The sequence below is a fragment of the Mobula birostris genome, chromosome 2 (assembly GCF_030028105.1).
Source record: "Mobula birostris isolate sMobBir1 chromosome 2, sMobBir1.hap1, whole genome shotgun sequence".
NCBI lineage: Eukaryota > Metazoa > Chordata > Chondrichthyes > Myliobatiformes > Myliobatidae > Mobula > Mobula birostris.
In genome coordinates this window covers 202,675,189-202,700,928 of record NC_092371.1, presented here as the reverse complement: position 1 = coordinate 202,700,928, position 25,740 = coordinate 202,675,189, and the positions used below count along the sequence as shown (strand labels likewise).

Genomic DNA, 25,740 nt, shown 5'->3' with positions numbered 1-25,740 from the left:
GGGGAGTCTCAGACTAGAGGGCAGCCAATAGAGGGGCATCCATTTAGAGCAGCGATGAAATTTATTTAGCCAAAGAGGTGAATCTGTGGAATTTGTTGCCACAGGCAGCTGTGGAGGCCAAGGCCTTAGGTCTATTTACAGCAGAGATTGATGGATTCTTGACTCGTCGTCGTCAACTAGTGAGAGCATGCAGGGTTATGGCGAGAAGGTAGGGGGCTGGGACTGGTAGGAAAATGAACCCAACCATGATGAAAAGGCGGTGCTGACTCGATGGGCCAAATGGCTTGATTCTGCTCCCATTTCTTACGTCCTTATTCAAAACTCAGCAATACCTTAAACTCTTTCTTCCTTTTCAAAATTTAGATCCTGTCAACTCTTTTCATCACTGGAGGGTAAGCCACTATAATCCTCAATGTACCGCTTATTTTTTCTTTCCCTTGAAACCACTCCTGTTGCCCGTTCGCCACCTCTGTTTTTCGTCACTTCCTGGTATCCCCCCCCCTTCCTGCCAAGCACTCGCAGACTCGCCGTGCCTCCTGCGGCAGCACTGAAACAGATACACCGTTGAAAATTCAGAGAAAGCTCAAAATCTTTCCACGGTCTGAATTCACGTCTCTGGGATAAATCCCAAAGGGTAGTCTGTGTTACAGTGCATGTGCCTATCCTATTGAGCTTGGCGATCTCTCGGTTGTGGAAGTTGCCCTGACGCTGCCTAGCCCGCTCCTCTGATTGGTTGTTATACGCAGCTCAGGCGGCGACGTAATGGTACACCGGCTTGGCTGTTCGGTTGTGTGGTTTGCTGGTGCCAGCATTTCCTACTCCTTGTTTTGTCTTCTCTGGTATCTTGCAAGGTAAGCATTTTTAGTCGTTGCATAATAAAGTTATAATATCGAAATCGAACGCCGATGTCCATTGTTTCCTTTGAAGTCTTAAATCCATGTTAGTGATCCCATCCGCACACGTCTTTTTGGAGCAGATTGAGGTGTCCGTGCTGCATATTTTTCCCTGCGTTTTTCGTTCTGTTAAATGCTGTTTATGAAAGGAGATGTTACTATTTTCATGCGTAATATCCAAATTTAGCAATTCAAATTCGGCATCAATAGGAGCAAAAGTTTGTTCCTTTTTACGGAATGCATTTGATGTGATAGCGTTGGGTTTCTCGATGCCCTATGAACTTATTAAAAATGCTTTGCTTCGAAAATATTAGGCGCCTTCTGCTAATATTAGACCCTGGAGTTTGTCAGATTTGGTCACAGCACCAACGAATCACAACATCTGACTTACCTAAAAACGCAAACACGAGGAAATCTGCAGATGCTGGAAATTCAAGCAACACCCACAAAAAATGCTGGTGAATGCAGCAGGCCCGGCAGCATCTATAGGAAGAAGAAACGTCGACTGTACTTATTCCTATAGATGCTGCCTGGCCTGCTGCATTCACCAACATTTTTTTTTGCGTGTTACCTGACTTACCTGCAATTTTGACCATAAGATATAGGAGCGGACTTAGGTCGTTCGGGCTATCGAATCTGCTCCCCATTCAATCTTGCATGATTTTCTTGTCTTCTCCCCGTAACCTTTGACGCCCGGATTAATCAAGAACCTATCAAGGTCTGCTTTAAATCAAAAATGCGGCATTGAATTTCACAGATTCACCATTAAAAAAAATTCTTCCTCATCTCTGTTCTAAATGGACGTCTCTTTATTCTGTCACTGTGCCCTCTGGTTCTAGACTCCCCGCACCATGTCTATGCTGTAATATTGATGTGACTCTTACACCGGTGTAGATTGAACAACCGACGTTTATTCACCAGACTTCCATTTTACTTCTCTACGTCCTGACGTCATACGCACTCTGATGCGACGAATACTCACACAATACATTACATTCCCCTTCTCAAGATTTTTTTTACAACACTGAATTACCAAAACAATGCCTCTAGATATGCCCTTCTCACAGTGCAACAATTATGACATAAACTAAAAAAAATCTTACCTTGTACTGTATTCTGCAGTGTATTTTCTTTTACCAACATAGACTAATAAACCTTTTATTTCACACCTTGGAACTTATGACATGTGTGACTTTGCCTCAAACTGTTATGTCTAGTCTCTGTATCTAGCTGGAAGTTTGACTTGTCTCCCAGACCGTGTGTGATACAACTGTGACTGTGCTTGACCTTCATCCGTGTCAGTCTCTCAAGTGACCTCTGTGTCTTTGGGGTCTGCATCATTCTTGGTCTCGTTTGTTTCCATGTCTGTATATGTGGAAATGTCCTGTGCATCTGTACGTGGAAACTCATTCTCGCCTGTCTTCAGCAGGTGCTTCCTGTTCCTCCTGTAGACTCTTCCATCCGGCGTGCAAACTATGAAGGATCTTGGTTGCTGATATCTGTTCACAACCACAGCTGGTTGCCAAGTGTCTCCTCTCTGTATTCTGACATTGTCACCTGTATGTAGATCTGGCAACTGTATTGTATGTCTGTCATAGTAGCTCTTTTGCTTTATTTGCTTGTACCCTTGCTTGTCATGTACTTGAGCATTACCTTCAGGAGTCAGTAGAGTTGTGGATGTTGGCAGTTTGGACTTCAGACGACGTCCCATCAACAGCTGCGCAGGAGAGAACCCCACAACCTCAATCGGTGTGTTGCGGTATTCAAGCAGAGCAATGTAAGGGTCACCGTTGCTGCTATGTACCTTCTTGAGCATGTTCTTGACAGTTTGTACAGTTCTCTCTGCTTGTCCGTTAGACTGAGCGTGCCCTGGACTGGAAGTAACATGTTGAAATTCCCAGCTTTCTGAGAACCCTCTGAACTCACCACTGGCATATTGTGGACCATTGTCACTAACGACGATATCTGGAATACCATGTCTTGCGAATGTCGACATCATTGTGGTAAAGACACCTCGACTGGACGTGTCACTTAACTTGGTGATCTCCAGATATTTTGAATAGTAGTCCATACAAAGCAGATATTCTGTACCATTGTAGTGAAAGCGATCTGTGCCAAACTTCTCCCATGGTCTTCCTGGTAGTGGGTGGGGAAGCAGAGGCTCTCTTGGATTGCTGTTTTTGTTTTCATTTCAGACAGCACACTGAGACACAATGTCTTCTATCTGAGTTGACATGCCTGGCCAATAGAGAATGTCTCTTGCTCTTTCTTTACGTTTCACTATCCGCAGGTGTGACTCATGAATTCTGTTGAGCATTTCCTGTCTCATTTGGTTTGGTACAATGAGTTTTGCAGTTTTGAACATTAGTCCTGATGCATAGCTGATTTCCTCTTTAAATGACCAGTATTTCTGCATTTCCTTTGGAACATCTTTTCTTTCTGTTGGCCATCCATTCATTGTAAAGTCTCTTAGCATTTGCATTTCAGGATCATCTGCAGTCGCTTTCCTGAACATGTTCAACTTCTCCTCAGAGATGGGTAGCTGAGGTGTAACCCAGTTGACCTCCAGCTCTCCTCCTAGCAACTCTTCCTTTTGCTCTTTGAGGTAAGCGCGGCTCAAAGCATCAGCGATGTGCAGTTCTTTTCCTGGTTTATGGATGACTGTGAGAGTGTACCTCTGTAGCCTGAGAAGCATCCTTTGCAGCCTCATAGGAGCTTGGTGGAGTGGCTTTTTGAAGATGCTCTCAAGTGGTTTGTGATCACTCTCAACCTGGATTTCTTTGCCATATACATATTGGTGGAACTTCTCACACCCATAAACTATGGCAAGTAATTCCTTCTCGATTTGAGCATATCGGCGTTGGCAGTCCGTAAGTGTTCGTGATCCATATGCCACAGGCCTCCCATCCTGCAGTATAACAGCTCCTATTCCTTCCAAACTGGCATCCACAGACATCGTCACCGGTTTATTGACATCATAGAACTTGAGTACTGGTGCTTGGTAACCAACTGCTTCAATGTGTCAAAACTTTTCTTTTGTTTGTCTTCCCAATGCCATTCAGTGTTGCTCTCTAGTAGCTTTCGGAGTGGAGCGCTGACCTCTGATAAGTTGGGAACAAATTTCGCAAGATACTGTATCATGCCCATGAACCTCAATAGTTCTTGCTTGTCTTTGGGTGGTGGTAGCTGTACCACAGCTCTAACCTTTTCATCATCTGGTTTAAGCCCATCAGCACTGAGCACATGACCTATGTATTTGATCTCTGTAGTTCTGATCTTACATTTACTTTTGTTCAGTTTTAGGTTGTACTCACGTGCTCTCTCCAGGAGCTTCCTCAGTCTCTGATCATGTTCCTCAATTGTATCACCCCATATCAGCAAATCATCAATGATGCTGACCACCCCGTCCAGGTCTTCAACCATTTGTGCCACGGATCTCTGGAATACCTCTGATGCAGAAGAAATCCCAAAGGGTAGACGCAGGAAACGATATCTCCCTATGGGCATGTTGAAAGTGCATAATTTGGAACTTTCTTCATCCAGCTTGATCTGCCAGAAGCCTTGATTTGCATGTAATACTGAAAAGTATTTTGCATTAGGCATGCGGGAGACAACCTCTTCAACTGTGAGCAGCGGATGGTGCTCTCTTTTGATGGCTTGGTTGAGATCTTGTGGATCCATGCAAATCCTCGTCTTTTTTTCTGTGACCACTGTCACCATACTATTCACCCAGTCGGTCGGTTCTATTTGTCTTGTTATGACTCCCATCTGTTCCATTCTGTGTAGCTCCTCCACTACTCGATCCCTGAGAGCTACTGGAATCTTTCTGGGGGCATGCACGACTGGTGCAATAGTTGGATCAATCTTGATGTTTTGTTTCCCTGGTAAACATCCTAATCTAGAAAACAAGTCACCAAAGCCTTTGAGAATGTTATTTTCTTTTTCAACACCATAGATTGGCTTCACCAGGCCTAGCTTTGTGCATGTTGCTTTGCCCAGTATTGCGGAAACATGTTGCTGCACTATTTCAAACTCGAACTTATATTTTTGACCTTTGCATACACAGGTGAGTGCTTTTTTGCCCAGTTGTGCCGTCTTGTGGCCGAAATATGCAACAAGCTTTCAGGTGGATTTTTCCAGTCTTCCTCTGATGTCCAGTGAGTTGAATGTTTCTGCCGACATTACATTGCACTTTGCCCCAGTGTCAAGCTTAAATGTCACTTTCCTCCTGTTTATTATCAGATCTTGGGTCCAATCATCTTCATCCTCCATCTCTGCATTGTCAATATTCTTGATGTATACCTCCTGTTCCACTTCAACTGTGCCAATGAACACGTCACTGTTGCCCTCACTCTGTTCCACGGCATGCAGTTTCCTTGCGTGCTCCTTCGATTTGCACATCTTTGCAAAGTGATTTCTTTTCTGGCATAACTTGCATGTCTGACCAAAGGCTGGACATTTTCTGTATCCATGTTTATAACCACACCTGTTGCAATTAACTTCCTTTTGATCATCCTGTGGAGCTGGTTTTGTCCTACTCTTGTTAGTTTTCACAGTTTTTACTTAGTGCACTTCAATCTCTTCATTGAGCACTTTGACCTGACTTGACGTGATCTCGCTGGCACGGCAAACATCAATTGCCTTTTCTAATGTAAGATCTGCCTCTCTCAATAGCCTGCCTCTCACTTGATCATCTTGTATGCCGCATACAATCCTGTCACGTATTAAAGAATCATGCAGTTGTCCAAACTCACAGTCTTTTGCCTTGCTCTTTAAATCTGTTACGTAGGCGTCTATGGTCTCCGCTGGTCTTTGAGCCCTCGTGAAAAACCACTGTCGGATGAACGGTAAGTTTTTTCTCGGTTCGCAGTAATCTTAAAACTTTTTTTTTCAACACTTCAATTTTTTCTTGCTCATCATCTTGGAAGACAAAAGTGTTGCAAACTTTTATTGCCTCTTCTCCCGCTACGTGCAGAAACGTAGCACATTGCACTTCCTTCGTCTTTTCAGCTAGGCCGCTAGCGGTGCAGAACAGCTCAAACTTCTGGATCCATATTTTCCAGTTCTCAGCAAGATTACCTTGTAGGCTTAAACTTGATGCTGGCTGTAACTGACATCTTTTACGTGTCTTCTCTTCCTTTTTATTTTTCGTGTTTTCTTCTGACACCATGTAATACTTCTGTGACTCGGACACCGGTATAGATTGAACAACCAACGTTTATTCACCAGACTTCCATTTTTACTTCTCCACGTCCTGATGTCATACGCACTCTGATGCTATGAAGACTCACACAATACATTACACATTCAATGTAGAATTTCAATGAGATTCACCTCCTCCTCCTCCCCACCCCCTTTTATTCTTCTGAACTCCAGCGAGTACAGAGCCAGAGCAATCAAATGCTCCTCATACATTACTATTACTTTGTTCCCTGGAGCTTTCTGGTAAACCTCTGAGCTCTCTCCAGTGCTAGCACCTCCTTTCTTAGATATCGGGCCTAAAACTGCTCACAATACTCCAAATGAGGATTCACCAGTGCTTTATTAAACCTTAGCATTACATTATTACTTTTATATTCTAGTCCTCTTGAAATGAATGCTAACATTGCATTGGTCTTCCTTACTACCACTCAACCTGTAAATAGGGAATCCTGCGATCGGACTCCCAAGTCCCTTCGCATCTCTGATTTCCACATTTTCTCCTCATTTAGAAAATAATCTACAGATTTATTTGTTCTACTAAAGTAAAAGGCCATACACTTCCCTGCATTGTAATCCCTCTGCTGCCACTTTGCCCGTTCTAATCTGTTCACGTCCTTCTACAGACTCCTTGCTTCCTCAACACTAGCTGCCCCTCCACCGAATTGTTTATCATCTGCAAACTTGGCCAGTATGTCAGTCTTCTTACCGTGCTAGTATCTGTCCTGTAATACCAGGAGTTTTTATCTTGTTTAGCAGCCTCATGTGGGAGACACCTGCAGTATTCCAGAAATTCAGGAGTTAGTGCTTATTACTATATATGGTGCTTGGGAAGCTGAAAGGTCTGAAGGTAGATAAGTCACCTGGACCAGATGGACTACACTCCAGGGTTTTGAAAGAGGTAACTGAAGAGATTATGGATGCATTAGTAGTAATCTTTCACGAATCACTGAATTCTGGAATTGTTCCAGAGAAATGCAAAATTGCAAATGTCACTCCACTCTTGAAGAAAGGGGGAAGGCAGAAGAAGGGAAATTATTGGCAAGTTAACTTGATTTCAGTGGTTGAGAAGATGTTGGGGAGTCCTTTGTTAAGGATGGCATTCCGGGGTACTTGAAGGCAGATGATAAGAGGCCGAAGTCAGCATAGTTTCCATAAGGGGAAACCTTCCTGACAAATTCTTTGAGAGGGATATTAGTCAGTCATGATGGAATGGTGGAGCAGTCTCAATGAGCTGAATGGTCTAATTCTGCTCCTTTATGTGCAGCACTTTGTCAAAGTCGTTCTGAAAATCCAAGTACACAACCCTCACTGACACTCTTTTGTCTGTCCCATTTGTTACTTCCTCAAGATATCTAGTTTCAAGCTCCTCTACCCTGGGAAAAAGATTATTACCATTCATGTCCTCAATCCTCCTCAATTTTATATGCTTCTATAATGTCACCCCTCAGTTTCTACACTACTGGGAAGAAAAGCCCCGGTACCTCTGTTTAACTGAAGCCCTCCAGTCCCAGTACCATCCTTATGAATATATTCTGCACCCTTTTTAGCTTAATAACATCCTTCTGGGTGACCAGAATTGCACACAAACTCTCAACTGTGGTGTCGCTAACATCTTGTAATTCTAACATAATCTCTCAGTGCTGTATGCCAACTGTCAAATGCATTCTTTATCACACTGTCTACTTGAGTTACCACATTCAGGGAAAAGTGTGCTTGTGCCCTTTTACAACGTTCTCAAGTTTCAAGGTGCAACACTTTGCATTTGGCTAATAAGGCTGAAGTGAGACTTGCAGACTCTTCCACGAACAGAGTAGAAGGTGGCTGACGTGATGGGTGGGTAATTTGTGAGATGTTTGCTCCCAGTCTATAGGCATGCGGTTTCCAGTTCCAAGCTGAATGCTGCTCCATTCTGAATGATCACAGCAAGGAACTCACAAGGGTTAGAGAGGGTGTTGCACGTGTTTCCTTGACTCCTTCCTTTTGTCTGCTGTTTCAGGCATCTTGTATTGGGCATGCTTAGTGTGCAGCTTACCAAATGGAAGTAATTGTGTGCAACAGAGGCATCATTGTTAGCTCTTGTCCCAAAAATGAATACTGACCATCTTTTGGATAAAAAAGAATCCTTGAACTCTAGTCCTTTTATTAACTACTTTCTAGGAAGTGTTCCCCTTAGTTTTTGAACCTTTGCTAAGGATTCCAGATTCCTTTTTTATTTACTATTTCCAGTTCCTCAATTAATCTCATATTAAATGTTGGCGTAACCTCCCTCTATACTTGGTTTTTCAATTAGAACAAGATAATTCCAAGACCTACGAAATTATGGCATTGAGCAAGTATTTATCTCACATTAAAACAGGCTATCAAGCCTTTAATCTCATTCCTGGATAGATATGCTGTGAGAGTATCCTGGAAATACTTCTGTAATACATGCTGTGAGATGCAAGATGCAGGGACGCGTTCTTCATTTTAATCAGCAGTGTAGTTAGTATTTGGACTGTTTTAGTTTGTACGTCAACATGGTCTGGAAAAATTATGTGGTGAATAAACTTATTTTAGTTTTACATGGTTAAACATATTTTTTATATTTAATAGACTTTTCCTTTCCTTGAACTTCAAAGCTAATGCATTTTATTCACTTACAATTTCACCAATGTTCATGTTGTGGATTTGTCTACAGCACCTTACTTCTCCTAATGAAAATGAAATTATTTTTTATTACTTCATAACAGTTAGGTTGTCTTTCCCTTGCAAAAGCTAGTTTTACATTGCATGTAAAAGCAAATAGGGCCAAATTGTGATGACCACATCCTTCTGGAGAGAAACGCTACACAATCTTCTGAGTCCCCAGTTGCCTAGTAGAGATAGAATGAATCTTAGTGGCTCAGGATATCCCTTTTTGTCCAGCAGATATTTACTGAAATATTTTTAATGAAAGCATGTTTTTAAATGCACTAATTGTTGAAGGTATTAAGCTGAAGCAAAAACATTGGGATATGAGAGGTGACCTGCCATGGACACCATCTGATAATTATGATATTACCTTGAAAGTCATTTGACCTTGTAATAAAAAGTGTTGGATACATTGAACACCGACACCATTGCCAGACTTCTTTTCACACATCCCTATACCAATCTGCTGTTCAGGCACCCTCTTTGTCAAAGCATTGCCTCTGCTTGGAACATTGCACAGGAGAGAGAAGTTACTTAGGCTATTATCATTCACTTGTGTTGTCTTACTAGATTTAACTGAGGAAAAGCCTGCATTATTTTTCAATTAATTATGTAATTGTTTTTCTCAGATAATGGGTTACTATTGTGTAAATAATGTTTCAATTTTCCAACATACATCAAAGTTGCTGGTGAACGCAGCAGGCCAGGCAGCATCTCTAGGAAGAGGTACAGTCGACGTTTCGGGCCGAGACCCTTCGTCAGAACTAACTGAAGGAAGAGTTAGTAAGAGATTTGAAAGTGGGAGGGGGAGGGAAAGATCCAAAATGATAGGAGAAGACAGGAGGGGGAGGGATGGAGCCAAGAGCTGGACAGGTGATTGGCAAAGGGGATATGAGAGGATCATGGGACAGGATGCCCAGGGAAAAAGAAAAGTGGGGGGGGGGGAACCCAGAAGATGGGCAAGGGGTATAGTGAGAGGGACAGAGGGAGAAAAAGAGAGAGAGAAAGAATGTGTGTATATAAATAACGGATGGGGTACGAGGGGGAGGTGGGGCACTAGCGGAAGTCACTGTTCATGCCATCAGGTTGGAGGCTACCCAGACGGAATATAAGGTGTTGTTCCTCCAACCTGAGTGTGGCTTCATCTTTACAGTAGAGGAGGCCGTGGATAGACATGTCAGAATGGGAATGGGATGTGGAATTAAAATGTGTGGCCACTGGGAGATCCTGCTTTCACTGGCGGACAGAGCATAGGTGTTCAGCAAAACGATCTCCCAGTCTGCGTCGGGTCTCACCAATATGTAGAAGGCCACATCGGGAGCACCGGACGCAGTATATCACCCCAGCTGACTCACAGGTGAAGTGTCGCCTCACCTGGAAGGACTGTCTGGGGCCCTGAATGGTGGTAAGGGAGGAAGTGTAAGGGCATGTGTAGCACTTGTTCCGCTTACAAGGATAAGTGCCAGGAGGGAGATCAGAGGGGAGGGATGGGGGGGGGAACGAATGGATAAGGGAGTCGCGTAGGGAGCGATCCTTGCGGAAAGCAGGGGGAGGGGAGGGAAAGATGTACTTAGTGGTGGGATCCCGTTGGAGGTGGCGGAAGTTACGGAGAATAGTATGTTGGACCTGGAGGCTGGTGGGGTGGTAGGTGAGGACCAGGGGAACCCTATTCCTAGTGGGGTGGCGAGAGGATGGAGTGAGAGCAGATGTGCGTGAAATGGGGGAGATGCATTGGAGATCCTACATCTGCAGACCCAAGAGCCTGCTGGCCTGGATGCTAGCAGGCATGAACTTCAGATTGCGGCCTCTGCCATTGATCTCGCCGGCTCCAGGGCATATTCAAAACCCGGACTTGTGCCTCATTGTGCTACTAATTTATTTTTTTTATTAGTTTCTATGGATGAAATGTTCAACTTTAATGTAACAACTCGTTAAACCTGGTTGTTATATGGAAATGTACATTTAGGAGCTATATTCCTGATTCCTTAACTGCAATTCACTGTATTTGATATCCAACATTGTTTTATAAACAGGTGGAAAAATGACAGCGGCTCCACACAACTTTTCCTGGATTGAACCAAATAAACTAGCAGGAATGGCCTTGCCACGTTTACCTGCCCATTATCAATATTTGTACGACAATGGCATTCGACATCTAGTTACACTTTGTGAAAGAAAGCCACCATATCATGACACCTTACCAGCAATAACAATTCACCATATAAGGATTCATGACTTTTGTTCGCCTTCTTTTGAACAAATCAAAAAATTTCTTTCAATTGTTGAAGAAGCCAATGCAAAGGGTGAAGTAAGTATTTATTGACTTTCTATATTGAATAGTTGGATGATCTACTTTTCCAAAGATGATTTGTTCACATTGTAATGAAAGAAACATAATTAAATCGTCATTTATTAAAGAGTGTGAATTTATCTTGCAGGACACATAGCACCCATGGAAAGAGAAACAGAATTAATGTTTCATCAAAGATCCTTCTTCCTGATGAAAACTCATCAGCAAGAACATTAACTTTTTTTCTCTCCACAGATGCCCCCTAACTTGTTGAATATTGCTAGCACTTTTTGTTTACAGCAACTGCAGTGTTTTCTTGTTAAAGTAATAATTATGATTCCTTTTACATTCCTTTATAGTAATACATCAAAGCTAAAACTTGTAAATATAGATTCGTGAAATCTTACTAAATATAACAATTTGTTCTTTGAATTTGTGCCTTTTATACTGCATTATTCTGACAATCTGGTTATAAGGCACATTGCTACTACACTGGGCTGAATACAGTTCATATTACCAGACAGCAAACTTTGTGAATTGAGTGTTGTGAGAAGATGGTGCAATGCATAGGGTTTAAAAAGATGCAAGCTTTTGTCATTCTGGAGTTTTGGTGCGGTGGGGGTTACTACTAAGAAATAAATACTGAACTTATTCCCCCAAGTTCAAATGAATAAGATATTAAGAAATGGTGGCAAGCAAGGAAAGTTTTTTTTTTAAATACACAGAAGATTCTGCAGACAGTGTAAATGCAGAGTAACACACAAAAAAATTGCTGGAGGAACTCAGCAGGTCAGGGAGCATCTACAGAAAGGAATAAAAAGCTGATCTTTTGGGCAAGACCTTTCATCCTTTGAAAATTTGGCTCTTTGTTCCTCTCTAGATGCTACCTCACCTGCCAAGCTTTCCATTATAGATTTTTGAGACCACAGAGTACACTTAAGGATTGAAATATAGTTCACTAATAGCTTAGAAATAGATGATGTAAATGACATAGAAATTCGGACATCACGCTGTGTGGGACTAAGACTGTTTCTCACTTTTTAATATACAGTATTTCTGTTTTTATGCACGATTTGTAATCTATTCAATATATGTATAGTGTAATTGATTTATTTATTATTATTATTTTTGTTTTTTTCTTCTATATTATGTATTGCATTGAAGTGCTGCTGCTAAGTTAACAAATTTCACGTCACATGCTGATGATGATAAACCTGATTCTGATTCTGATCATATGGAGGATAACAGCCCAACACCAGTTGGGCGAAATAGTCATTTCTTGTATAGAAATTCCATATTATTTTTGTGTCTTGTCTTAATATAAATTTAGTCTTGGTATTAGTGTTATTCATCTCCTTTACATTTCGTATTCATATTTAGTACTTCATATTCCCATAACTTCATACATAAATTTGTAATTTGTACACATTGCAAGTCCGTTAATGATAATTGCCAAAAATGTGAAAGTAAGCTGTCTGAAATGGAGCAATTTTCCAGACCTCAGACCTCAGGTTCTCTCTAGTGCAATGAAAACTTCTAGATTGTAAAGGGAACAGAGTGTCTCGGAACCTCTGAACTGCTGTGAATAGACGTAGAACGGCTAAGAATAGTCCAGTTGATAAACAATTAATCAAGATATTTTGTCTTTACATTTGAAATTAAATGAGGCACCGTAGTCTCTGGAGTACTTTTTGCTTTTCTGAAGATAAAATCATTGCTGATGTAAAGCTGATATGCTGTGTCCTGAATTTGCAGTAACTTGCAGATAAAAAATGTGGTACTAAGGTATTTGCATCCTGGACGATTGTGTCCCGGTGATTAGCGTCCCTGGACATTTGCATCCCGGTCATTTGCGTCCCACTATATGTAACTATTACTGCGTAACAAACCCCCTGTTATATATGCTAAGCCTCTTATCTCAGCTCAAAAAGCAACTGTCTAATCAATTAGGGTAATTTAGGCAAATGAGGGGTGCCTCATTTGCGATTGAGCTACTTGTAAACAAACCCACACGTTTCCTATGACAATTTGGCTTTAAATTTACTTTTTTTTCAGAAACTAAGCTATGTCACAGTTCTTGAGATCAAGCAAAGGTGGAAACATACTTGTTAGTCATAGTCATACTTTATTGATCCTGGGGGAAATTGGTTTTCGTTTCAGTTGCACCATAAATAATAAATAGTAATAGAACCATAAATAGTTAAATAGTAACATGTAAATTATGCCAGTAAATTATGAAATAAGTCCAGGACCAGCCTATTGGCTCAGGGTGTCTGACCCTCCAAGGGAAGAGTTGTAAAATTTGATGGCCACAGGCAGGAATGACTTCCTATGATGCTCTGTGTTGCATCTCGGAGGAATGAGTCTCTGGCTGAATGTACTCCTGTGCCCACCCAGTACATTATGTTGATGGAAATTATATCTATCACTATCATAAGAAAAATGGTGTGGGCACGAAAACGTACTGGAGATGTGTGGTACGATCCTGCAAAGCAAGAGTTCATACCGAGAGCGATGTAATAACAAAACAAATTAATGATCATAACAATGGTTCTTCTGCTGCTGCAATTAGAGCAAAAGGATCGACTTTAGAGTTGAAAGAAACTGCAACATCCTCACATGAACCAACAAGACATCTCATTGGAACAACTTTGTCAAAACATGATGAATTTTCAATGACAGAAATGCCCTCTGTCTCGGCAATAGGGAGAAATGTTTGTCGTTGGAGACAGAAAGCACAAAATACTGCATCTATACCAAACCAAAGATGTAATTACGAAATACCAGAAGAATATTGTATTCTCCCCATTGGACAAAGGTTTCTTGCAATTGATACTGGCATAAATCATGAAAATAGAATGCGCTGAAGAGGGTTTGGATGACTTTTCACGATTTCAGAATTGGGCAGCAGATGGCACTTTTAAAATTTGCCCACAAATCTATTATCAATTGTACTGCATCCATGTCCAAGATGGTACATTCAGTATTCCCCGTGTTTTTGCTCTTTGACCCAATAAAGACTGAAGAAACATATGACCGCCTATTCACTCTTTTGTTGCAAACTCGCCCTCAACTTAATCCCGAATTAGTGCTGACGGATTTTGAACTGGGAGCAAGAAAGAGTATAGCAGAAACATATCCTAATGCAACAATAAGCTCATGTATTTTCCATTTGTCAAAATTCATCTTTAAGAAGACATGCGACCTCAGTTTAAGACAACGGTATAATGAAGATCAAGAATTCAATTTAAAAATTAGATGTTTCCCTGCATTAGTTTTCCTTCCAGTAAATGATGTGGTAGCAGGCTCTTTTGATCTGAGTGGAGATCACGACTTATCTCCTGAATTCATCGCATACTTTGAAGTTACATACATCAGCCAAGCAAGGGGTAGAAGTGGGCACAGGATTGCAGCAACCTTTTCCATTGCATCTTGGAATGTTCATGATCGAACAACGAAGGACTTGCCTAGATCTAACAATAGTTTAGAGGGGTGGCATAATGCTGTCCAAAATTCAATTACTTGTCAACACCCTTCTGTTTGGAAATTAATTGATGCATTGAAGAAAGACGAAGCTATGGCCACAAAGAAGAAAATTGACTACCAAGAGGGATTATTGTCCAACCAAGAAATAAGAATATCAATAAGCGCCTTCAATCATTAATTGCACGTTACAATCCTGAGGACAAATTAAGTTTCTTATGAGGGGTTGCCCACAACGTGCGTACTTTTTAAGTTTGGACTTATAAATTAAATTTTTTAATGAATAAAATGCATGCCCTTTTTAATTAATAAAACTTTTTGATTAAAAAAAATTACATGAATAAGTAAAATTATATCTTTTATGAAATATACATATATTAGGACACAAATGTCTGGGACGCAAAAAAAAAACGGATGCAAATGTCCGGGGACGCCAGTGACCGGGACACAGTTGTCCAGGACACAATTGTCCTGTCACCAAAAAATGTTACTCCTGATGAGCAATAATAATTACCTGAAGGAGCATACTCTTTATCTGTGATGATGGACTGTAGAAACAAGTGCAGGTCTCACCCAGACTACTATATAACAGCACCATAAATCACTCATCCTTTTTGCATTACAGGCACATTGAAATTCACTGTTTACTTCTTGTGGACGAATACATGAGAGTCATAGAGTCACAGAAATTGGCCATTTGGCCTCTTTAGTCCATGCTGAATTGTTATACTGCCTCGTTCCATTGACCTGGATCTGGGCCATAGCCCTCCTTATCTTCCCACCTATGTACTTTTCCAGAGTTCTCTTAAACGTTGCAGTCAAACCTTACATCCACCACTTCCGCTGGCAGCTCGTTCCACGCTTGCACCACAGTCTGAGTAAAGAAGCTTCCCCTCAGGTTCCGCTTAGATATTTTACCTTTCACTCTTAACCTCTGACCTCTAGTCCTAGACTCCCCAACCTCAGTGGAAAAAGCCTGCTTTGCTTTTACCCAATGGATACATCTTATCAAACCTCCCTCATGTATGTGTATGTCAAAATATATATATCTCTATCAAACCTCCCTCATTCTCCTTTCTACTACTACTACTACTACTACGTCGACTCAGGCCTAGGGTCAGGACAGGGCCTTGCCTTGCTACTGGTACCACTTAGCCCAGCACTACTCGTCTCGGGTCGGGTTGTCGGCGACTCAACTGGCACACCCCCTGGTGTGCTTTAGTTAACCAGGGAGGAGGGTGTGTAGGCACCCAGCAGGACTAAAAACAAAACCTGTCAAAGGGCGGATGAACTCTTTGTGAGTCAACGGCCACCTACTGTCTGTGTGAGGAGTGGCGCGCCACACAGTCTTTCATTTCGCACCTTGTAAGGCATAGAAGGCATAAGGCATTCTCTTTTGCTCCATGGAATAAAGTCATAATCTATTCTTTCCGTATAACTCAGGTCCTCAAATCCCAGCAACATCCTTGTAAATGGTCTCTGTACTCTTTAAATCTTATTGATATCCAGCCTGTAGGTAGGTGAACAAAAAATGCACACAGTTCTCCAAATGTGGCATCACCAACACTTCATCCACTTCAATGTAACATCTCAACTCTTGTTCTCAGAATTCTGATTTATGAGGGGCGATGTGCCAGAAGATCTCTTTATAACCCTAACCTCCTTTGATGCCACTTTAAAGGAATTATGTATCTATATTCACAGATCTTTGTTCTACTGTGTTCCGCATTATCCTACTGTTCACTGTGTAGGTCCTACCCTGCTTTGTCACCTCAAAGTGCAATACCTCACTTTTCTATATAGTAAATTCTGTCTGCCATTTTTCGGCCCAATTTTCCAGCAAGTCCAGATCCTTCTGCAGGTTTTCATAGCCTTCCTCACTGCTCAGTACAACCCCAGTCTTGCGTTGTTCACAAATTTTCTGATCCAATTTACCGCATTATCATCACTCTGGAAGACACTAGTAGTGTGGTGGGAGTTCCAGGTGTCAGGGGGCATGAAGTGTGTGAAATTACCATGACTAGACAGAAGGTTCTTGGGAAACTGAAAAGTCTGAAGGTAGATAAGTACACCCCAGAGTTCTAAAAGCGGTAGCTGAAGAGATCGTGGAGGCACTAGTAATGATCTTTCAAGAGTCACTAGATTCTGGAATGGTTCCAGAACACTGGAAAATTGCAAACATCACTCCACGCTTCAAGAAGGGAGAGAGGCAGAAGAAAGGAAACCATAGGCAATTAGTCTGATCTCAGTGGTTGGGAAGATGTTGGAGTCGATTATTAAGGATAAGGTCTTGGTGTACTTGGAGGCACATGATAAAGAGCTCTATCAACCTCAGCCCACTCAACAGAATTGTCAGAATAAGTAGTAAAATAATTGGCCAGGAACAGGAATCACTCAACAGCATCCATGAGAGATGGACAGTAAAGAAGGCTCAGCAAATAGTTACTCACAGGAAATAAAGTGAATTGAAGAAAGAGGATAAAATAGGACGTAGTCAGCATGGATTCCTCAAGGGAAAATCTCACCTGACAGATCTGTTAGAATTATTTGAAGAAGTAACAAGTAGGATAGACAAAGGAGAATCGGTGAATGTTGTGTACTTGGATTTTCAGAAGGCATTTGACAAGGTGCTGCACATGAGGCTGCTAAACAAGTTGAGTACCCAGGGTATTACAGGACAGATACTAGCATGGATGGAGCACTGGCTGATTGGCAAAAGGCAAAGAGTGGGAATAAAGGATTTCTTTTCCAGATTGGCTGATATCCCACAGGGGTCTGTGTTGGGACCAATTAACCAATTATTTTTATGTTATATGTCAATGATTTGGATGATGGAATTGATGGCTGTGTTGCAAAGTTTGCAGATAATATGAAGATAGCTGGAGGGACAGGTAGTTTTGAGGAAATAGGCTACAGAGGGACTTCGACAGATTAGGAGAATGGGCAAAGAGATGGCGCATGGAATATGGTGTCAGGAATTGTATTGTCATGACTAATTTCTAAATGAAGAGAAAATACAAAACACTGAGGCACAGAGAGTCATGGGAGTCCTTGTGCAGGATCCCCTAAAGGTTAATTTGCAGGTTGAGTTTATGCTAAGGAAAGCAAATGCAATGTTAGCATTCATTTCAAGAGGACTAGAATATAAAAGAAAAGATATAATGTTGAAACTTTATAAAGCACTGATGAGGCCTCACTTGGAGTATCTTGAGCAGTTTTGGGCCCCTTATCTTAGAAAGGATGTGCTGAAACTGGAGGAGTTTCCAGGATTGAATGGCTTGTCATATGAAGAGTGTTAGAAGGCTCTGGGCCTGGATTCACTAAAGTTCAGAAGAATGAGGGGTGACCTCATTGAAACTTATCAAATGGAGAAAGGCCTTGATAGGTGGAAGTGGAAAGGATGTTTCCTGTGAAGGGAGAGTCTAAGACCAGAGGACACAGCCTCAGAGTAGAGGTGCGTCCTTTTAGAGTGGAGAGTTTTGCCAGAGAGTGGTGAATCTCTGGAATTCTTTGCCGCAGGCAGCTGTGGGGGCCAAGTCTTGATGTATATTTACGGCAGGGGATGGTGGATTCTTGACTGGTCAGGACATGAAGGGGTACAGGGAGAAGACAGGAGATTGGGACTGGAAGGAAAACTAGATCAGCCATGATGAAATGGTGGAGCAGATTCAATGGGCCAAGTGGCCTAATTCTGCTCCTATATCTTATGGGCTTATTATGAATATAAATGACAAACAATGGGTCCAGCCCTGATCCTTTGGCACACTACTATTTACAGGCCTTCAATCAGAGAGAGAACCATCACTCCCTGGCTTTTCTCGCTAAACCGATGTTGAAACCAATTTGCTATTTCATCCTGATTGCCAAGCGACTGAACCTTCAGGACTAGCCTGTTTCTGGAAGACCTCGCTAAAGTCCACGTAGTGACGTTCAACTTTTCTGGTAACCTCCTCAGCAAAGCTCTGGATGCTCACATTCTCCCTTGAGAAAGCTCTGGACTTGATCCAAGATGTCCCTGACCCTGGCAGCTAGGACGTAACATACTATCTGAGAATGGCATCCTGTCTGTTCCCCTAACTAATGAATCTCAATCTATAAATTAGCTGACGATACAACCATCGTTGGTAGAATCTCAGGTGGTGATGAGAAGACGTACAGGAGTGAGATATGTCAACTAATGGAATGGTGCCACAGCAACAACCTGGCACTCACTTCAGTAAGATGGAAGAGCTGATTGTGGACTTCAGGAAGGGTAAGATGAAGGAACACATACCAACCCTCATAGAAGGATCAGAAGTGGAGAGAGTGAGCAGTTTCAAATTCCTGGGTATCAAGATCTCTGAGGATCTAACCTGGTCCCAACATATTGATGCAGTTATAAAGAAGGCAAGACAGTGGCTATACTTTATTAGGAGTCTGAAGAGATTTGGTATGTCAACAAATACACTCAAAAATTTCTGTAGATGTACCATGGAGAGCATTCTGACAGGCTGCATCACTGTCTGGTATTGGGTGTTACTGCACAGAACCGAAAGAAGCTGCAGAGGGTTGTGAATTTAGTCGGCTCCATCTTGGGTACTAGCCTACAAAGTACCCAGGATATCTTTAGGGAGCAGTGTCTCAGAAAGGCAGCATCCATTATTAAGGACCTCCAGCACCCAGGGCATGTCCTTTTCTTACTGTTACCATCAGGTAGGAGGTACAGAAGCCTGAAGGCACACAGTCAGCAATTCAGGAATAGCTTCTTCCCCTCTGCCATCCAATTCCTAAATGGACATTGAACCCTTGGACACTACCTCACTTTTTTAATATATAGTATTTCTGTTTTTGCATGATTTTTAATCTATTCAATATACGTATACTGTATAAAGTATACTGAATAAGATTTACTTATCTATTATTATTTTATTTCATTTTTCTTCTATATTATGTATTGTATTGAACTGCTACTGCTAGGTTAACAAATTTCACGTCACATGCCGGTGATAATAAACCTGATTCTGATTCTGATATCACTACTGTTTGCCCCTTCTCCCCTTCCCTTCCTTTTTGAATCATAGAACCAGACACATAACTGCCGTGATTTTCCTCTGCTAGGTGCTCCCCCCCCCCCCACACACACACACACCCACACACACACACACACACACACACACACACACACACACAAGTAGTATCTGGAACAGTATACTTGGTATTGAGGGGAATGGCCACAATGGAACCCTGCACTGACTATCTATTCCCTTTCCCTCTCCTGACAGTCACCCAGTTACCTGTGCCCTGCTCCTTGGGTGTAACTACCTCTCTATAGTTCCTGTCAGTCTACCCTTCTGTCTCCTGAGTGAGCTGAAGCTGATCCCTACCTTGGTCTATACAAAGCTGCAGCTGGTTCACTTCTTGCAGGGGTGACTGTTAGATATACTGGAGGTCTCCCTGTCTGTCCACATCCCACTGTCCTTACTGTCAGTCCATCTACTCTCACTGCAAAAAGAATGAAAGACAGAAACTTACCTGTGCCTCTTGTCGAAGTCTCTTGAGTCAAAGCTTTACCTCCCCACTCTAACCTCATCCCACACCAACAATGGTCGCTCTGCTTAAACCTAATTTCTTTTGATTAGGCCTTGCAAGGTGCCAAATGAATAGCACAGTCTTAAGCTCTGGAGAAAGTCATGACCAGCCCTGCTAACTTTTTAAAACCGGTATATTTCTTTTTGTTAGTTTATGTAAAGTAGAATAGAGTAATGGAGATATTTTATATGCAGAATAAATGGTTTTAGATGCATTAGAACTTACTGCTAATGGTCAGTAATAATTCCAGCTCTTTAATATGATCATTTGGAAAATTTTATTCTTAAAGCCTTTAATAAAATACCTACTAAAGAAACTAATACAAATTTAAGCAGTTGTTCACTGACCTACTGCACTTAATTTATGTTGATTTGAAGAGTTCATATTCATCTACTGGAATTTTTGTATTACTTGACATTTGATCTTTCTAAGACATTTCTTGGAATGTTGAGAATAGGCTGTCTAACAATACAAATATTAATAAAACTTGTAATTTCTCCATGAATTATTTTGAAGTATCTTGTTCATCATATTGTGTTAACTGGTAAAGCCTAGGGAGTGCAGAGCTAACTGAGTCATTTCATGTGTTTCTAGGGAGTTGGAGTCCATTGTCTTCATGGTTTTGGGAGAACTGGAACAATGCTTGCCTGTTATCTTGTAAAAAGTAGGAAAATAACAGGCGTTGATGCAATTGAAGAAATACGAAGAATTCGCCGTGGTTCAATAGAAACTAGTGAACAAGAAAAAACAGTTATACAGTTTCATCACCATATAAAATAAGAATTTCTCATTGCCAGCCAAAGATTTTTATCTCTTACAAACTCATTCTTTGACCATATGGAAACCTTCAACCCCAGAAACTGGTCTAGCATTTTTTAAGATTGGACATTTCTAGTGCACTTACTTATATAAACCAAGTGACAGTTTTTAAAAATTAACTTCTTGTGGACTTCTGTATAAATATTACTTATTTTTGTGCTACAGTAAGATGCTTTGACTGGTTGCTTAATTTTTACATCAGAACAAAGCTCACTGCTGAAATGTGGCCTTCTGACCTGTAATGTTATTTGTTGTCTCCTTGCACTTGACGACACAGAAGCTTTCTAAAATTTGTTGTAAAATATGTAAATTAAATCGCTGTAAATGCTTTAATACATAATTATAGCCCAGAAAAAATGATTAAACATGCCAAGATAGTTCGCTTCCAAAGAGGCAATAAAATATACTTTGCTGGAATCCGAACATTTTAAATATATGTTTTTTTTTCTGCTTGAAGAACTATAGGGCAAATTAGAATAGAATACTTGCCACTGTTGCCATCATCACTTCATGCAATTCAACCAATGCTGAATTAAAGCTCTTTGTGTTAGTACTACCCTGATAATATGGTGCTTTGCAAAATACACAGTGTGTATAAAAAGCCCCCCCCCTCCCCGCCCCCAACCCTGGAAGTTTTCATGATTTTGGTGAATTGATTATGGGGAGCAAGGACATGGCAGACCAATTGAATAATTACTTTGGTTCTGTCTTCACTAAGGAGGACATAAATAATCTTCCAGAAATAGTAGGGGACAGAGGGTCCAATGAGATGGAGGAACTGAGCGAAATACATGTTAGTAGGGAAGTGGTGTTAGGTAAATTGAAGGGATTGAAGGCAGATAAATCCCCAGGGCCAGATGGTCTGCATCCTAGAGTGCTTAAGGAAGTAGCCCAAGAAATAGTGGATGCATTAGTGATAATTTTTCAAAACTCATTAGATTCTGGACTAGTTCCTGAGGATTGGAGGGTGGCTAATGTAACCCCACTTTTTAAAAAAGGAGGGAGAGAGAAACCGGGGAATTATAGACCGGTTAGCCTAACGTCGGTGGTGGGGAAACTGCTGGAGTCAGTTATCAAAGATGTGATAACAGCACATTTGGAAAGCGGTGAAATCATCGGACAAAGTCAGCATGGATTTGTGAAAGGAAAATCATGTCTGACGAATCTCATAGAATTTTTTGAGGATGTAACTAGTAGAGTGGATAGGGGAGAACCAGTGGATGTGGTATATTTGGATTTTCAGAAGGCTTTTGACAAGGTCCCACACAGGAGATTAGTGTGCAAACTTAAAGCACACGGTATTGGGGGTAAGGTATTGATGTGGATGGAGAATTGTTTAGCAGACAGGAAGCAAAGAGTGGGAATAAACGGGACCTTTTCAGAATGGCAGGCAGTGACTAGTGGGGTACCACAAGGCTCAGTGCTGGGACCCCAGTTGTTTACAATATGAATTAATGACTTGGATGAGGGAATTAAATGCAGCATCTCCAAGTTTGTGGATGACACAAAGCTGGGTGGCAGTGTTAGCTGTGAGGAGGATGCTAAGAGGATGCAGAGTGACTTGGATAGGTTGGATGAGTGGGCAAATTCATGGCAGATGCAATTTAATGTGGATAAATGTGAAGTTATCCACTTTGGTGGCAAAAATAGGAAAACAGATTATTATCTGAATGGTGGCCGATTAGGAAAAGGGGAGGTGCAACAAGACCTGGGTGTCATTATACACCAGTCATTGAAAGTGGGCATGCAGGTACAGCAGGCGGTGAAAAAGGCAAATGGTATGCTGGCATTTATAGCGGGAGGATTCGAGTACAGGAGCAGGGAGGTACTACTGCAGTTGTACAAGGCCTTGGTGAGACCACACCTGGAGTATTGTGTGCAGTTTTGGTCCCCTAATCTGAGGAAAGACATCCTTGCCATAGAGGGAGTGCAAAGAAGGTTCACCAGATTGATTCCTGGGATGGCAGGACTTTCATATGAAGAAAGACTGGATAAACTGGGCTTGTACTCATTGAAATTTAGAAGATTGAGGGGGGATCTGATTGAAACATATAAAATCCTAAAGGGATTGGACAGGCTAGATGCAGGAAGATTGTTCCCGATGTTGGGGAAGTCCAGAACAAGGGGTCACAGTTTGAGGACAAAGGGGATGCCTTTTAGGACCGAGATTAGGAAAAACTTCTTCACACAGAGAGTGGTGAATCTGTGGAATTCTCTGCCACAGGAAACAGTTGAGGCCAGTTCATTGGCTGTATTTAAGAGGGAGTTAGATATGGCCCTTGTGGCTACAGGGGTCAGGGGGTATGGGGGGAAGGCTGGGGCGGGGTTCTGAGTTGGATGATCAGCCATGATCATAATAAATGGTGGTGCAGGCTCGAAGGGCCGAATGGCCTACTCCTGCACCTATTTTCTATGTTTCTATGTTTCTATTTATTGTTTTACAACGGTGGATTTAATTTGGCTTTTTTGATACTGATCAACAGAAAAGGATTCTTTTGTGTCAAAGTGAAAGCAAATCTCTACAAAGTATTCCACATTAATTACAAATAGAAAACACAAAATAATTGATTGCATAATATGACACATCAAATCATAACTTGTGCAGCCAATTGGTTTTAAAAGTCACATAATTAGTTACATGGCGATTACCTGTGTGCAGTCAGGTGTTTCAATTGATTGTAGTGAAAATTCACCTGTATCTGGAAGGTCCAACTGCTGGTGAGTCAGTTTCCTGGCAAAAACTACGTCATGAAGACAACAGAACACTCCAAGCAACTCTGCAGAGATGTTATTGGAAAGCACAAATTGGGAGATAAATATGAGAAAATTTCCAAGTCAGTGAATATCCCTTGGAATACAGTTAAGTCAATCATCAAGCAATGAAAATAATATGGCACAGCTGTAAACCTACTTGGAGCAGGCCATCCACAAAAACTGATTGACCATGCAAGAAGGGGACTAGTGAGGGAGGCCACCAAGAGACCTATAATAACTCTGGAGGAGTTACAAACTTCAGTGGCTGAGATGGGAGAGACTGTGCAAACAACAGCTGTTGCCCAATTGCTTCACCGGTTGCAGCATTATGGGAGAGTAGCAAAGAGTTTTAAAAAAACACATGAAATCATGGTTAAAGTTTGCTAGAAGGCCTACAGAAGACTCTGAAGTCAGCAGGAAGAAGGTTCTATGGTCTGAAGAAACCAAAATTGAGCTTTTTGGCCATTAGACTACATCATCAAAACAACACCACGCCTACTGTGAAGCATGGTGCTAACTGCATCATGATGTGATGGTGCTTCACTGCAGCAGGCCTGGAAGGCTTGTGAAGATAGAGGGTAAAATGATTGCAGCAAAATACAGGGAAATCCTAGAGGAAAACCTGAGGCAGTTTACAAGAGAACTACAACTTGGGAGAAGATTTGTTTTCCAGCAAGACAATGACGCCAAGCATAAAGACAAAGCTACACAGGAATGCCTTAACAGCAACAAAGTTAATATCCTGGGTTGGCCATGTCAGGGTCCAGACCGCAATCCAATTGAGCGTTTGTGGCTGGACTTGAAAAGGGCTCTTCACTCAAAGATCCCCATGCAATGGGGAAAACTTGCAGTGTCCAGATGTGCAAAGCTGATAGAGACCTATCCACACAAACTCAAGACTATAATTGCTGCCAAAGGTGCATCTCCTTAATACTGATTTGAAGGGTGTGAGTAATTATGCAATTATTTTGTGTTTAGTAATTCTACTAAATTGAGACCAGTTTGTAGAAATTTGTTTTCACTTTGACATAAGACTATTTTCTGTTGATAAGTGTCGAAAAAAAGCCAAATTAAATCCACTGTGATTCAATGTTGTAAAGCAATAACATGAAAACTTCTGGGGGGGTGGGGGGAGGGTGTAAATACTTCATAGGCACTGTATTTTAAAGCAGTGTGTTCAGTGCAAGCTCACTTGGGTTTCATTAACTGATCTTTAATAATTGCCACTTAAAAATATAGCATTTATGAAATATCATCTGCCTGAAATATTAGCTGTGATTATGTCTTCATAGCTATTTGTTACAACATGGTTACAAGTATAATATTTCTTTGGAGCCTGTCTCCCACCACACTGAATAAAGGGAGTGTCTTCGTGCAAAGTCTATTGCATTCATAAAACAGATTTGATTACCAGTCAGGCCCTGCTCTTAGGCAGGCTCGCCATCTGATAAGGTATTTTAAAAGTCCGCAGTCAGTAATTATATCTCCTGCAACTTAAGCCCAATATCATTGGTGACTAAATGTGGAAATACAGCACAGGAACAGACCCTTTTGCTCATGATGCTTGCATTGAATTCACTGCCGAATTAAATTGAATCTCTTCCGTCTGTACGTAATATATATATTCCATATTCGCATGTCTGTCCAACAGCCTGTTTAGGAACTGCAATCATATCTGCTTCCACCCCTCACCTGGTAGCCTGCTCCAGTAAAACGTCAATTAAAATTAAACGTAAGATTCCGGTTGGAAAATTCTTAAATCATGATCCGCTGCTTACACATTTAGATGATATGCCAAAGAATAGGAGACTAAGGAGCTGGTGGTAGACCTGAGGAGAGCTAAGGCACCGGTGACCCCTGTTTCCACCCAGGAGGTCAGTGTGGACATGGTGGAGGATTATAAATACCTGGGGATACGAATTGACAATAAACTGGACTGGTCAAAGAACACTGAGGCTGTCTACAAGAAGGGTCAGAGCCATCTATTTCCTGAGGAGACTGAGGTCCTTTAAAATCTGTCGGAGGATGCTGAGGATGTTCTACGAGTCTGTGGTGGCCAGT

At 41.5% G+C, this 25,740-nt stretch overlaps 1 protein-coding gene across 1 annotated transcript; it reads left to right on the top strand.

Moving 5' to 3' along the window:
• Positions 1 to 500: 500 nt before the first annotated feature.
• Positions 501 to 21,348, top strand: dusp23b (dual specificity phosphatase 23b). The gene is made up of 3 exons (XM_072278754.1): positions 501 to 851; positions 10,799 to 11,073; positions 20,701 to 21,348. Exons 2-3 carry the CDS (start codon positions 10,807 to 10,809, stop codon positions 20,884 to 20,886), a joined length of 453 nt encoding a protein of 150 aa, XP_072134855.1. The 5' UTR covers positions 501 to 851; positions 10,799 to 10,806; the 3' UTR covers positions 20,887 to 21,348.
• Positions 21,349 to 25,740: the final 4,392 nt, after the last annotated feature.